Raw genomic sequence first — 15668 nt, forward strand, 5'->3', positions numbered from 1 at the left:
GAGACAAGGATAAGCAGGTCAGAGTAGAAGTTGAGGGCAGGAGTTTGGAAAGCAGAGCAGTAATATGTAAAGGGCAGAGTAAGCCCACAGTAGTTTGATCAGATTGGGTTTTGTGTCCGAAGTGTGTCCACATGGATATGCTTTAGTTGCTTCTACCTCCCTCAGCTTTTCTCTTATGTTCCCCAACCTAAGTAAGTGAATCTGGCAGTTATTAAAAACACAAACTCCAAAAACCAAGCAAATGAAATGAAAGCCCTGATCATTTCCATTCCTGTTGGTCTGCTGGGACAGACGGACACACACGTGTGCACACACACGACACATTCCTTTTTTAGCTGTTCTGGCACTTACACCAGTGCTGCTCAGGGGAGAATTTAAGTCAGGATTTCTGGCAGGGGAAAAATTGCATCCCACAGGAGAAAGTGGATACATCCACCTAATAGGGCCATGCAACCTTTTCAGTGTCCTGTCCTACAGCTCTTGTTACAGGAGAGGGAACAGATCTAATCAGTGGCTACATGGAACAGACTGGGGGAACATGGTCTATGAGGAGTGTTGTAATTAGGACAGGTAGAAGCTTTGCTCTGGCTGAGGCTGTTTAATAAATCCGTCATAAATTAACAGGTTTTCAGATGCTGGCACAGAATTTGGCATCCTGTCCCTTAAGGCTGGCTGCCTGCATGATACTTGTGACTAGCGCGCGTGAACTGCAGTTAAATATGTCTCACTGTTTACAGTTTTAGCTCAGAACTGTGTTATTGCCAAATTCTCCTTTTGCCCATAGAGATGGCATTGCATTATCTTTGGCATCACAAGCTCGTCGTGTTCACCTCCACAGAAAAAGGCCTGCCCTGTTGCTGCTGCAACCTGCTGTGCTGCTCCATGGGCTGAGCTCCTAACAGACATTTACACTGCCTTAACCTCCCTTTCTCTTGAGATGGTAGGAAAGATTGGTCACCTATTTGCTTTCTAGTGCCTTTCTAGTGCCAGGCGCAGCTTAAAGAGCACTTCTGAAGGTGCTTTCGTAAAAGAAAAATCCCCTCTGTGATTTAAATGTGCATAAGTTACTGGCTGTTATAAACAACACGCTGAAATAGATCAGTCTGCGAAAGCTGAGGTGGAATATTTGCCGAGGGCAAGGCAGGCTTTCTTTTTGTTGGGTTTTTTCTTTGTTTTTCTGACTTACTTTCTCCTCAAGCCTTACTGCGTCCTCAATGGAGGGTTGTGATTCAGTGTCACTTGGCCTGGATGCCCTCTTTGGAAGCCAGGGTCTGTGTGAGATGTGTGGTCCTTGCCTGCTGTGCTTAGCAGGCTGCAAGAGCTCCCTGGAAGGTGCTTTTAGTATCTGCACCTTTAATCGTCTGACCAGCAGCAAGTTCGTTGTACCATGGCGTGAAATCTGAGACCTGGCACGGACCAGAAAGATTTGGGGTCCTTGCTCAGAGATAAGTGAGAGCATGTGGAGTTGGTGGCATGCAGTTAGCCCTTGTACTGGTAGTCAGGTAGCTTCTCTGCAAAGCCAGAGCGAAGCGTGCTGTGGCTGAAGCAGGAGCACGAGGACAAGGCTTGGTCTTTGGTGAATTTAAGCGGAACCAGAGAGGCACCGCTATGGGAGAAAGTGGCTGGAGGGGTGGGCTTTGGTGCGCAGCAGAGAAGAGATGAATGGGAAGCAGTGAAGGGAGCCAAGCAATGGGACGGAGAGGAGTAGAAGTAGGAGAGGAGCTGGGGACATCAGTGGGTTGGCCACAGGGAGAGAGGCTAGGGGAGCTGCCTTTGCTGTCTGCTGTTGGGCAGATCCCAACCAAGAGCAGAAAGGTGTCCTGTGCCTTGGAGCATCGGATCCCCGGGCTCTGACAGACATGCGGGAGCAAATCTTGCAGTGGCAACTGTGGGCATCACCCTCCTGTATCGCTGCATCTGCCTGCTCCCCTGCAGCCAACTCCTTTGGTGGCTTAAGCTAATGCATGGAGGGACCGTCGTGTCCTGTTCTAACATCTCTTGGTGTTTCCAGCCAAACGGTGGAAAGCCAGGGCGGCAGTGCTGTGGTGTGCCCCAGCAGGAGTCATGAGCATGCTTAGCAGAGCCCAGCCAGCATCCTTCCCTGCTCGGGGTGCTGCATTACCCCTGGCAGCCCATCAGTAGCTGAAGCACATCCTGCAGAGTTATTTTTCCAGACTGAAGATTCTCCCTAGGAGGTGTCAGCCCAGATGAAATTAATTTTTTTTTTTAATTTTTTTTTTAGTTTTTGAAAACCAGGAATCCGTTTGTACCCATTAAGCTGTTGCTTTCTGAGCAAAGCAACAACACAAAAATTAGGCTAATCCTCAATTAGTAAATTGTTATATTCTGCCAAGTTCTGAAAAAAAAACCCAAAAACCAGAACACCCCAAACCCAGTCACCCACAAATCTTTTTATTTGCAGCTTCATTTTGCTTTCCAGAATGCATCTAGAATGAGGTTTACTGGGCATGGCTTTGCCCTCCACGGGACAGGAGGGAGGGTTTGGGTTGGACACTTAGTTATCAATCTCTGCGCTTCCCTGTTTGCCTTTTCCCTTGTGTAAACTCAAGGAGCGAGGCTGCCGGAGGTGGTCATGCGTCCGATATTCGTATTCACGAACACAGTGCTTTAACATTTATTCTCCTGGGCTTTAATGTACTTTGCTTGGTTCTGTCTACGTGTGGTTTGCCTGCTGCAATTGTAATATTCAACAGACACCGTAGGTAGAGGAAGGTCAGAAGCATCAACTTTCCATATGACCTTGACAGATTCAATCAGCCGGTGAAAGTTGTAGAATTGGATTATGGGATTTGCAATGAAAAAGTGGTTTAAGGGACAAGAGAAACTACACTTGGTATTTTCAAAAGCTAGCCTGCTGTAATAGCAATCAGGAGGGACAGAACTGAGGGAGACAAAAGATGAAAGATTAGAAGTTTATTTTGTTTGGGGTTTTTTGTGGGGTTTTGTGGTTGTTTTTTTTAATACAGTACTTGTGCAATGTTGTTCCAGTGACTGGCATGATTTTTTTGTAATTTATTACAGAAGAAAAATCAATGACATACCTGTGTTTCTATCATCCAGGTAGAATTGATTTCTTTACTTACAAATAGCCCCACACTGAAACATTCATCCCCAGGAATATTAACATTGCAGGATGTCACCTGCTTCACCTCCTACTCTAAATACATGCAGTGATCCCAGGGCTAAACATGCTCCTAAACGTGCTCTCTTTACCGGGCACTAAATGCTTTCCCTTGTAATTGTTATCGATCAGTTGCTTGAGCAAGTCTGTGGCCAGGGATGTCTGTAAAAGCTTATTTCACTTGAAGAGAGCCTGTATTTGATACAGTATTAAAGAAACCAATTTTATTGTGCTTTTTACATTCCTGAACCTGGGAGAGTAATGCAATAATACTTGGAAGACATTAGAAATGATCAGTTCAGTACTCTAAATTGATGATACTCTGTTTTAACCTCATTTCAAATATGTGATGGTAACAGACTGATACGGTTCACAAAACATAGCCTAATCAAAATGTATTGGCAGATACAAAAGAAAAGAGCTCGATGAAGTCTTTATTCCTCTCTTTTGTGGAATGAGATTGCTGTTCATTGCAAGTAGTAATCTCTCAGATAAACATGTTTTTCTGCTCTGTGGCTCTACAGCTCATAAAAAATATACTTTGACAGTGCTCTACTCTTTTAATATCTATTTCTTGGGCCTGGTAAATACTGTCCATTGCTTGGAGCAAGCAAAAATGTTCCACAAACCAACAATGTTAAAATCAATACACGTTTTTCATTGAGCATAACAGGGCATACCATTGGCCTGAGTGAAGAGAGCTTGGCAGGAGAACGGAGCTGGAAAGAGTTGTCAAGATGTAAAAATATAATGAAGGAGCTACAGGGCTTTTCCCCAACAAAATAACTGCTCTGAGTTTGTAAGAACCTTCAAGTATAACAAACAGCTTGGAATGAAAATCCTGCATGAAAGCAGGAGGACAGCCACGACCTCTTTGTGCTGTCCTGGGGAAATTCAGCAGAACATTGCTGTATTCAGCAATGTGCAAAAGTAAAACTTCACTCACAGCAGCTCTCAGCTTCCCTAATTGCCAGGTGAATAAGGATTTGGGAGTTCAGGCTGATGCCTGTGGCTGCTTAGAGTTTACTGGAATACAGTAGTTTCATGTCCCCCTCGTTTCTAATTAAAATTAAAAAAAATGGTGGGGTGATGGTACTTGTTTAAATACTTGTGCTCCATGCTAACAAGCCATCCTTTCTGTGTGGAGCTGGGTTTGCCTGCTGAGTTCAGTGGTTTGAAGTTCTTTGGCAATAGCTTGAGTAACTGTCACTGGTTAAGGTGATACCAGAAAGTGAGGACGGGGATGTAGAAATGCTGCTGTCTCTGCTTTGTTTTTCTTTCCTGCTCTGATTTGAGCTCTGTAACAAAACAACCTGACAAACGTTTTGTAGGCTGCAGACTTTGTAAGAGAGTCCTAGATAAGCATGTTTGAATCTCAGCAGAGTGCATCTGATCTTGAGAAACCCCCTGTCCAAGTGCTTTGCTGCTTTATACACACTATGTGAAAGGACCAGCATCTGCAGTAGGATCTGTCCATGCTGTGCATCTGTTTGTCCCAGCATTTTGCATCTGATGTCTGTCTCTTACCCTGGTGCGAGTGAAGCAATGTTGTGTGCTCAGTATACTTCTATTATTTTTCTGTTGGTGAAATTGTTTGGCTGCTAAAACTGTTTGTGCCACATGATGGGAATTGTGTCCCCTGCTTGGACAAAATGCTTCTGTCCCTCACATAATGCCTATTGACGGAGACCCGTCCAGTTGTACGATAGGTAGTAGACGACCAAAGCCCTGTTAGCTTGGCCACGTGGCGAGGGGCAGCTTGCTTTCCAGTCCTGTGATGGAGGAGAGGGCTTCAGCACATTTATTCCTGTGAGCCAGTGGCACGCAGGGGCACAGGCTCTTCAGCTCATTTGTGATAGAGGTTGGCTTTTATAGACAAAGGCCGGAATGACAAAGAGATGGAGGTGTTACAGGTCTTTAGCAGTGTTTGTTCAGCAGTCCCCTCAGCTGGCTGTTGGCAGCTTTTGTCTGGACTCAAATACATTTGCAGAAATGATGCTGGCATTTTTCTTTCTCCTGTCCTTCCTTCCATCTCCCTGCAAAGCAAAAAATATACCAGCAGAGCAGTCACATGGGTGAGACAGGGAGGCTGAAGAGCGCAGCACCAGTGTCCTAGAGCCAGGGATTTTTGTCTCTGTTTCCCATTCCTTCTGCATTTACTGGACATGAAGAGCCTCACCGGACTGAAGTGGCTGGTTTTGCCCAACTTGCCTTTTTAAGGTTGCAAAGGACTATAATTGTTTTAATCACAGAATCATAGAATGGTTTGGGTTGAAAGGGACCTCAAAGATCATCTAGTTCCAACCCCCTGCCATGGGCAGGGACACCCTCCACTAGACCACGTTGCCCAAAGCCCCATCCAACCTGGCCTTGAACACTGCCAGGGATGGGGCATCCACAGCTTCTCTGGGCAACCTGTGCTAGTGCCTCACCACCCTCACAGGGAAGAATTTCTTCCTTATATCTAACCTAAACCTACCCTCTTTCAGTTTAAAGCCATTACCCCTTGTCCTATCACTCCATGCCCTTGTAAACAGTCCCTCTCCAGCTTTCCTGTGGGCCCCTTTGGGTACTGGAAGGCTGCTGCAAGGTCTCCCCAGAGCCTTCTCTTCTCCAGGCTGAACAACCTCAACTCTCTCAGCCTGTCCTCATAGGAGAGGTGCTCCATCCCTCTGATCATCTTTTGTGGCCTCTTCTGGACTCACTCCAACAGATCTGTGTCCTTCTTTTACTGGGGACCCCAGAGCTGGACGCAGTACTGCAGGTGGGGTCTCACAAGAGCAGGAGTGGAGGGGCAGGATCACCTCCCTCGACCTGCAGGTCACACTGTTTTTGATGCAGCCCAGGATGCATTAAGCCTAAACCCCTACAGAAATTTATTTACCTTCTGGTTGGCCACCTAGGGCTCTGCCCCACAGCTGTAGGGAGAGCAGAACTGGGCTGACTGGGACTGTGCAAAATGCATCAGCCTCACTCCAGCAGGGTGAACACAGCGTGTCTGCTTGGTTTGCTCCGAAGGCTTTCTAGCTGCCTTGCACTTGCACGTGCCACTGAGCTGTGTTTTGAGCTCTCAGTTCAAAAGGACCCAAAACTCTTGTCAGAGCTGCCAGATGTCACCTGCTTTCATTTGAAATCATGCAAAACATCAGGGTTCACTCATTTCAGTCAAAATCAAGTCTAGGCTTGCTTGGAAAGGGCTTGACCTGACATTCATTGAAGCCATGAAATTCAGTCGCTGTTTCAGCGATGAGCTGGGGCTGCCTTGAGAGTGCTGGGAGTGTCAGTAGTCTTGGGAGCTTGCGATAGATATTCAGGTTTGTCCACTGAAGCTGTGTGGAAAGGCAGGTCTGACTCTTGTCCTCTGTTCCCTGACAAAAGACATGTCCCTCTTTGCCTGAGCAGCCCTGGGCTGGAGTTGACATGCTGCTGGTGCAGCTCGGAGCATCATTCATAACACTGTAAAATCTTGAAGAGGTTTCTGAACCAACTGCAAGGGAACAGAGTTGGGCCAAAATAACATCTGGGGTGTTTTAGCAGTTTTCTTCTCATCTGTCTGAGCGGGCTCAGGGAGGTGGCTCTTTGGACCCAGAGGTGGAAGTTCAAAGAAGTTAGGCAAAGCTCATCATAGAGATGTTGCAAAACTGATTTGTGCTTTTTATGGGCTGTTTGAATTCCATTTCCAGCAAATTATCTATTCATGAACCATACTCTTTACTACCTAGAACACAAATTTCCCAGGGTCTATTTCATCTGTACCTGGAAGCTACCAGATTAACTGTAACTCTAGCATTTTTATCCACATACATTGAAATTGAAACTTCTGTATGATAGGAAGTTTACGTTGCTTCCCTTCGAGGCTGATTGCCATCTGGTAATGCTAACTAGAAGGTATGTTTTGCTTTTTCTTTTCAGCTATGATCTGTTCACAGCAGGATCTACACCATAACACCAGTCTGTGGGTTCTCTATAAATGAGTGTTACACCTGCATTTGAAAAATGTCAGCAAATAGCTGTGCTGTATTTTTTTATTGCTGTTACAAGTAACTTCAGACCACCAGCTTCTTTCTATCCGACCTTGTGTACAAATGCCTGTCCGGGGGGTGCAGAGCACTAACTCTCCAGCATCCCTACAGGTAGAAGAAGCAGTAGAACTGGAAAGCTTTTGAGATGGGTTATTTCAGGGAAGTATGGAGGATGGAGTGCTAGTGTTAGATTGGGAGTCTTTGACACAAATCAGTTTCCAAACAAGACAGGGAACAAAGCATAGGAGAAACTTCTATGTGACAACCTGCAACTGCTTGGAAAACTGAGGTCAGTGGCAGCCTGGAAGGATGTGCTTGGCAAGACTGTTCAGTCTTGTTTTGGTTCATTCTGATGACTTGAATGATGGAATAGAGAGAGCATGCTTGTTAAATTTGTAGGGTTTTCTAAGCTGGGAGGAACTACAGACACTTTAGAGAACCAGGTGTGGAGTTAAAAATAATCTTGACAAGTGGGAAAATAGTCCATAGAAAAGGGGTGTGAGTTCAATGAAAGCAATATAAAATACTACATTTAAGTGAATCCAGCTGCATGATACAGGATGCAGCATAGCTGGGTAGACAGTAGTTCTGGAAAAGGCTTGTTGAGAGTGAATCAAAAATGTTACAACTGGTAGAAGGAAAGAAAATGCCATACAGGGATGTATAAGCAGCAGCAGCATCTTCAGGACACGTGAAAAAATCTTCTCTCTGCACAGCACTGGTAAGGGTTAGTGGGAGCACAGTGCCCGTGCGTGCACACACGTCAGCAGGGGTGAGGGCTGATGGGGGAGCAGGCTAATGAAAGGCTTGGAGACTGTGCTTCACAAAGTTGAAAGAGCATGGTTTGCATAGTCTAGAGCAGAGAGGTTTGAGGAAGGGGTATAGATGTAACCGCAGCTTTTAAGTATGGGCCCTTCCTCAAAAAGGAAAGGAATAATTCCTGTTCTGACCCTCTGGGGTAAGACAAGTTTTGGGCTTCAGTTACAGGAGGAGCAAAACTGCAGTTGTGAATCAGGAAGAGCTTTACAGCTGCAGGGAGAGTGATGTGTTGGAGGCCCTTGTCTGGGAAATGCACAAGTAATAGGTATGAAGAAAATAGGTGGAGTTAATCAGTGTAGGGGTGGTGTCTCACTTCTCCAGGTCCTCCTAGACCCACTTTTTAGGATCCTTGTAGGTGGGCTAACAGCCCTGCATGAGCACACATTTGAGGAGTGCTTTGTACATAATTATGCTTTAAAAGCTCTCTGTAAAAGTGAGCCGTTCCAACACTGCAAGGAGAAAAGCATTGCTATTAAGCACAAGTTATCTGATGTGCTGTGCCAGGGCCAGTGTTCAAGGGAGATTGCAAGGCTGTGCTTCTCACTGACTCGGTTGGCAGCATAACTTTTAACATTTCATTAGCCTGTAGAAAGGAATTGCAGGTAAGTTATGTTCAGAGCTACGCTTTGAACTGCAGCAAGTGACAACTTGGCTGCGTGAGCACCTAGCCCTGAGACGTAACACTCGCTAATGATCAGCCTGAGTTGTCTACGCCAGCCTCCTTTGTTTTCCAGTTGAAAACATGCTATTTCCATGCTATTTGATGTTGTTTGCCAAGCACAAGGTGTTTGCCTCAGCAGGGAGATGGACAGCCGTCTCCCTCCCTCCAGCACAGCTCTCTACCTGTGTGGGAAGAGGAATGTGATGCAGCGTTGGAGACCGCAGGGTGAGCTGGGCAGTGCAGCCAGCATGCCAGTTGCTCAGCCCTGGAAGCAAATTGCTTAGGAGCAAACCATAGCGAGCATGAAGCACTTGAGTTGGGGTGGTGGATGGACAGTGTTCCTGACACCCTGGTCATTTGTTTTCCTGGGAGGGCAACTTTGGAGCTGCAAGTCCCCAGAGGGGCAATGGACTTAGCGCTTGGACTTTAGCAGGTACCAAGTCTGCTTCCCTGTGTCCCCCTCTTCTTAAAGAGAGCAGATAGCAGTAGGAGTACACTTGGAGTGGCATGTGCTGCTCGATACATGTTCTCAGCTGTGCTGCATGGACACAGGGATGAAGCCCAGAGCTTTCAGCAGTCTGGTCTCTGCCTGCCCTCCAGATGTGGATGCAGACACCATGGTGGCTGAGGTTATATTGCATATGGGAAAGCCAGGCAGGGCTCTGGCAGGAGCGAGGATGCCCAGCCAGGAGAAGGCATCTGTGTGCATGTGCTGAGTGGGATGGAAGGCAGAGAGTGTTTCATGCCTCAGCGCGGGAGTGACAGGCACTGAGTAAGCAGGGCCAGCGCATCTCTGAATGTGCCTCCCCACTGAGTTCCTCTTGGGGGGGTGTGGAAATCTGCTGTTTCATGCAGGGAAAAGTTATGTAGACAAGCTGTGTTTTGATGCCTAGTTTTGTGCAAAACATGGAAATCCCTTCCTGCCTGGTCTCTTCTCATTCTTTTTGCTGTCAGTCATTGCACATGTCATCAGTGTCTGTGGAAAAGACAGCACAGTCAGGGCACAAGCCTACTGCAGCCTCCAGTGTGTGAAAAGCAACATTAGCTTAAAGATTTTTCACATGAGAGTGGTTGGTGATCGACAGGACATACAGTGCAGTCATGAAAATCAGAAACGTGTCTGCTCTGGAACCCCTTACTGGCATCCAAGATTAAAGAGACCGTAACAAACTGCATTACTGGTACAAATGTGAGCAAGCCTTGGGTTTGTGCTGGAAGCCTTGTCTCTGCAGCACAGTTCAGCTTCCTTCAGCAGCCAGCGAAAAGAGAATCTGTGCAACATGCTTAGGGTACGTTCATCCAGCCTGATGCAGCATGCTCTTATTTGCATCCCTCCAAGCTAGGATGCAGATGACAATGTGCAGCCCAGCAGACTCCAAACAGCCAGGTGTAATGCAGGTTTTTCCACTGGATTTAAGTGTGTTGCACTTGAAACAGCTGGCTTTGCACTGCAAGCTGCTGTCACGTTAGCTAGTGTCAAATGCCAGCCATTTACAGTATGCGCCATCACAGCATGACTTAAGTTGGCGACACATAGTCAATCATATGCCAGCAGCCTACTGTAAGGGTGGGGGAGTGTGTGGGAAGAAAGAGAGAGAAGATAGTCTTATAAAATCTTTTAATGATTTATTTTTAATATCCATTTTTCAAGCCTTGGGAAGTGCAATCCATATGCTTTTCCCTCCTGGCTGTAGTTGGCAAAGAAGCTGACAAATATGGTCCTTCAGACTCCTTCCATTTTGTGAGGAGCCAGAAAATATGGCTATATTTAGCGTGTTTCCAAGGCCAGCAGCAGAGTCTGTTGCTGGGTAGTGATTCCCTGGCTGCAGGCTCGTGTGCCACCTGGGGCAGGGTGGGAATGTGCCTTCCCTGGAGTCAATACTGCTGAATTAACAGCCCCAGCAACAGACTCCTCCGGTTACAACAGCATGGCTGCACTGGTCCCAGCAGGCTCAGCACCACTTACTGACAAGACTCAGTCTCTGAGCACCATGCCCCTTCCCAACACACACAGCAGCCCACTCCAGGTGCTAGGATGGCACTTTTTGGTGCGACGCTCAGCTTGGAATGTGTCTCAGCAGGTCTCTGGGCAGGACACTGGGACAGTCCTGTGCCGAGCATTTGATGTGCTGGAGCCACAGATAGTCACCCCAGCAAAACTACCTTTTAGCATAGAGATGCTCATCTGAAACTTAGGGGCCTGACTCATTTTCTTGTATTGTATACCTGGGTGGCCTAGGAATAAAGTGGAGTTGTCCTTATTTGTCCCCAGCCCAGTATCCACATGGCAGATCTGCTACCAGTTTCCTGTTGTTTTCCCTGCTGGGTTGCAGCTGGTACTGAGAAGTGAATAATGGCAGTTCCTTTGTCCTTCTAGTGGCTTTCCTAGAGCTGAAACTGGTCTTCAAGAGTATATGTGTTGCTGAGAAGTATTGAGAACTGTGGGTGTTGTGATGGAAGTGTAGAAGAAGGGATCACCCCTACTAGTGTTGGAGTTCAGAGGATGCTAGAGGTGCCCATCACTTTAGAGCAAGACATCTTGACAGCTGTTTCATAGCTGGGTGTCTAAACTGGGAATGTTTTGCGACACTCCGTCACATCATTGGCTCCTAAAATTTATTGTCAGAGATGAAGAACCTACTGTGGTGTTGGAGAGGCCAACCCAACTCAGCTGTGGCTTCTAACCAGTCCTGGTGAAACATAGTGGTGGTTGCTCAGGATCAAAGTGATGGCAAGAAGGAGCTAGACTGAAGGTGTGGTTTTGAATCAGAGTGCAGCAGTGATTCATTTAGTCTTCCTGGAGCCCTAGAAGGTCTGACAGCCATGCTGCACTGCACAGCCTTCGCTCTAGCAGCACCATCTCTCTAGCTCTCAGTTCCTTGCAAATACATATCCTCATTGAAACCAGTAGCACTCTGTGTGGCCACTGGTTTCTGCTCACAGCTCTGTCTGCAGGATCATGGCCTTGTGCTGTATGGTTGGGGGTTTTTTTGTTGTTGTTGGTAATAAAAATGTTCTGTTTGTAGAACCCCCTTTTGGAATTAAACAAATTCTGTTTTGATAAAAAAGTAGGACAAAGCTTCACACCAAGCTGGGGTGGCTGGTATTAATGACATGCAAAATTTCAGTTGGAATAGTAAAGTCCTTTTCAAGTTGAAGAAGGCCCTCTAAGTGTTGTTTACAAAAAATAGTAGCTCTTTTTTAATTCTTCTCCATTTCCTGCAGTGTAGAAACATCTACAGAGACTTATTCCAAATTTGGTAGAAATTAGTGTTTTCCCAACCCAAAGCACTTGTGCCAGGTATTAACTAGAAGGAATTTCTAAGGCTAACATGTAAGCCTTCAAAGGCTGGAGCTTAGGACAGAGCTGCTGCCTGGCCGTTGACAACCGGCTGCTCTGCAGGGTCTGCTGCTGCTCTGCAGTAAACCACAGGAGCCTCCAAGAAGTTGGGGAATTGGGGTGCTGCAGGCGTGCTCTGAGCCCAAATGCTGGGCTTTTGTTGGGTCCTAGGTGATGGGAAGGGCTGTGGAGAGACCTGGTCCTGTGCAGCTGGAAAGATGCCATGAGAAGGATGACCCAGACCTACCTAGTGCTGATGAGTCTCCTCCTTCCAGTTTAACACGGTTATTTACCTTGTAGTAGTGCTGGGTCGGCTGAGCACCAGCCAGCTGCGTTGTGCCATTTACCCTCACTTTACACAGATGTAAGAAAGTGTCTGGTGATGAAGATTCATTTCCTCGGGGCCTGTGAGCAATTAACTGGCTGCCGGGGCTGTTGGATTGCTGAGAAGCCAAACAATGGTGTTAAAAAGCCTCTTTTTCAGTTGGGTTCTCCAGAGCTGCTCTTCAGGACTCTTCTAGGAGCAGGGCAGAGGGTTTCATTCCACAAAGGCAGGCTGCTGAAGTTTGGGAGTGGTTTTTTTTTTCCTGTCCCAGCGGGTTTAGCCCATCACTTCTTGCATTTAATTATTTGCCTCTAAATAACAACAGGGAGCTAGGAGTTTTGTTTAACTCTCTGATCTCCTTGGAGCAGATAAGAGAGGAGCCTGTTTCTCTCAATACTGCTTCATACAGCCCCTTTCATGCTGCAGTCAAGCTCTGCAGCCCTCTCCCCGGTGAAGCTGTTATCCTCACCAGGGGGATGGGCAGGCAGAGGAAATAACACCTAAAGCTTGCAAGTCTTAGGCTGCTGCTCTGCAGTGACCTGCCCCTCTCCTGGCATACCACGGAGCCTGGCCAGAGGTTCAAAAACAGCACCTGCAGTGGAGCACCGTGTTGACTTTGTGCAGCAGTACTCACACCATCCATTGATTCTACCTGTATGTTTGTACAAGTCTTAAAAATGCTCAGGGGAGCATCCTGGATGCAGGCAGGGGCCCATCCCAAGGTGTTTCCACCAGTCTGAGCCCAGGGTGCAGCAGTGTGTAAGGAGCATGTGCCTATGGACATGGTTACGGGCTTACAGCTCTGCTGCGCATGATCCTGCGAATGGGAGCATGTACGTGGGGTCACCCCGTGTGCCCCTTCTGGAAAGCAAACCTAATTATATTGAGGCTGAGAACTCAGTGTCCGGCCCTTGATGAGAGTGCCTGGGACAGGGTAATGGATGGTCCTGCTCCTTTGCTGGCTGCAGGAATGATTATTAGTTATCTGTTATCATCTCTGTGGCCTCCAGGTCTGGCCTTATTTTAATATGCTCTGAATAGCTCCAAAGAATTATTTCCTCAAAAAAATGACCATTTTTGTGTAAAAGTTATTTGCAAAACTGTGTTGGGTTTGCATGGCAAGGTTTTGGTAGCGGGGGTGGGGGGGTACAGGGGTGGCTTCTGTGAGAAGCTGCTAGAAGCTTCCCCTGTGTCTGATAGAGCCAATGCCAGCCAGCTCCAAGACAGACCTGCCGCTGGCCAAGGCCAAGCCAATCAGCGCCTCTGTGATAACATATTTAAGAAGGAAAAAAAAACCCAGAGGTTTTGCAGCCAGAGAAAGAGGAATGAGAAGATGTAAGAAACTCTTCAGACACCAAGGTCAGTGAAGAAGGAGGGGGAGGAGGTGCTCCAGGCGCCGGAGCAGAGATCCTCCTGCAGCCCGTGGTGAAGACCATGGTGAAGCAGGCTGTCCCCCCTGCAGCCCATGGAGGGAGGATGAGGGGGTGTAGAGATTCCACCTGCAGCCCGTGGAGGACCCCATGCCAGAGCAGGTGGAGGCACCTGAAGGAGGCTGTGACCCTGTGGGAAGCCCATGCTGGAGCAGGCTCCTGGCAGGATCCGTGGAGAGAGGAGCCCACACCAGAGCAGGTTTGCTGACAGGACTTGTGACCCCGTGGGGGACCCACGCTGGAGCAGTTTGCTCCTGAAGGTCTGTACCCCGTGGGAGAGACTCACGCTGGAGCAGTTTGCTCATGAAGGACCGTAGCCTGTGGGAGAGACTCCATGCTGGAGCAGGGGAACGATGAGAGGAGTCCTCCCCCTGAGGATGAAGAAGCAGCAGAAACACCGTGTGATGAACTGACCGTAACCCCCATTCCCCGTCCCCCTGTGCCGCTGGGGGGGATGGAGGTTGAAGCCGGGAGTGAAGTTGAGCCCGGGAAGATGGGAGGTGTGGGGGGAGGTGTTTTAAGATTTGGTTTTATTTCTCATTCTTCTACTCTGTTCTGCTTAGTAATAAATTAGATGAATTCCCTCTCTAAGTTCGGTCTGTTTTGCTCGTGACGATAATTAGTGAGTGATCTCTCCCTGTCCTTATCTCGACCCATAAGCTTTTCATTGTACTTTTTCTCCCCTGTCTAATGAAGGAGGGGAGTGATAGAGCGGCTCTGGTGGGCACCTGGCCCCCAGCCAGGGTCGACCCACCACAAAAACTCAAACATAAATTTGCATAAAATGTTTCTTGTATTCTGTATCTTGAGGAGGGAATACCCAGAGAAGGGAGGGGGAACAACCCTTATTTTTCAAGAATTATTTCATCTTAATGACAAAATTAGTTAATTGTTTTCTGTGTTCAGTGGACTATTGGTACTTACCTTCTTATGTCTACTTGCAAACACTATTAAAGCAAGGTACAGTTTATAGATTTTTTTTTTTTAAAGTGATGGTCTTCGTTGATTTGAGGTGATCTGTAACATTTGTGATCCTTTGCTTTTTTTGTTTCAGTTCTTCCTCCTGTGACTCCCAGCTCTCAGCATGTATGTTGAAGATCAGAGGTGCTGCTATACAGAGCTGTCTCTTAATGTTTTACTCAGTGCAGCTGGGGAAGCGGTGGAGACAGTTTTGTTTCTTGCTGTCTGGTTGTCAGGGCCAATTAAGTGGCCTGGTGTTGGGAGCGAGGGGAAAAACAACCCACACAAGAAAATGGGGAAATTTTTTTTGATGTTTCTGGAACTGTTGCCACTAGCTTCTGAAAATATTGGTATTTGTGTTAGATTATTTTTTTTTCCAACAATCATTTTAACATCAGGAAGCCTAACTTTTGGGTTTAGCTTGATAGTATTCCGGTAGTGTTACTGCTGGAGAAGCCACGCTGCTCTTCTCTTCACCTAAACATTGCACTGTTACAGAAAAATCACAAAAGAGGCGCAGTAGCTACCAAACTGCCTCTGCCTAGATGATTGTGTTGTTACACTAACCTAAACAATCCTTAATTAAATTTCTCTGGCCGCTCTGTGTGTTACATTCACTGAAATGTGGTTTCATTATGTTTTTTTAGGGCCGGTGTACCCGAGAGAACTGCAAATATCTCCACCCTCCCCCGCACTTAAAAACACAACTTGAAATAAATGGACGCAACAACCTGATCCAGCAGAAGACAGCCGCAGCCATGTTTGCTCAGCAAATGCAGTTCATGCTACCAGGCGCGCAACTACAGCCAATTGTAAGTTACAGCAATGAATTGAGTTCACACTGCTCAGCGTTTCTTTCCTGTTTGCTCATGGAGGGCTCAGCCCTGTGCTTGAGCCTGGGCAGTTGGCCGTGCTGCGTGGAGTTTGGCAGCATCTTCCAGAGGGATGTCTGATGCTACCTCTGCATCT

At 47.1% G+C, this 15668-nt stretch overlaps 1 protein-coding gene across 12 annotated transcripts in view; it reads left to right on the forward strand.

Moving 5' to 3' along the window:
* Nucleotides 1-15668, forward strand: part of MBNL3 (muscleblind like splicing regulator 3) — a 97745-nt gene that overhangs the window by 47743 nt on the left and 34334 nt on the right. For all 12 annotated transcript variants that reach the window (XR_012837261.1, XM_075763182.1, XM_075763192.1 and 9 more), the window contains one exon: nucleotides 15347-15511. Coding sequence is in view for 11 of the 12 variants with exons in the window: in XM_075763182.1 (XP_075619297.1) it covers nucleotides 15347-15511 (165 nt within the window). In the remaining variant the exon portion in view is untranslated. The remainder of the gene's footprint in view (nucleotides 1-15346; nucleotides 15512-15668) is intronic.

This window comes from Balearica regulorum, chromosome 11 (assembly GCF_011004875.1).
Source record: "Balearica regulorum gibbericeps isolate bBalReg1 chromosome 11, bBalReg1.pri, whole genome shotgun sequence".
Classification (NCBI taxonomy): Eukaryota; Metazoa; Chordata; class Aves; order Gruiformes; family Gruidae; genus Balearica; species Balearica regulorum.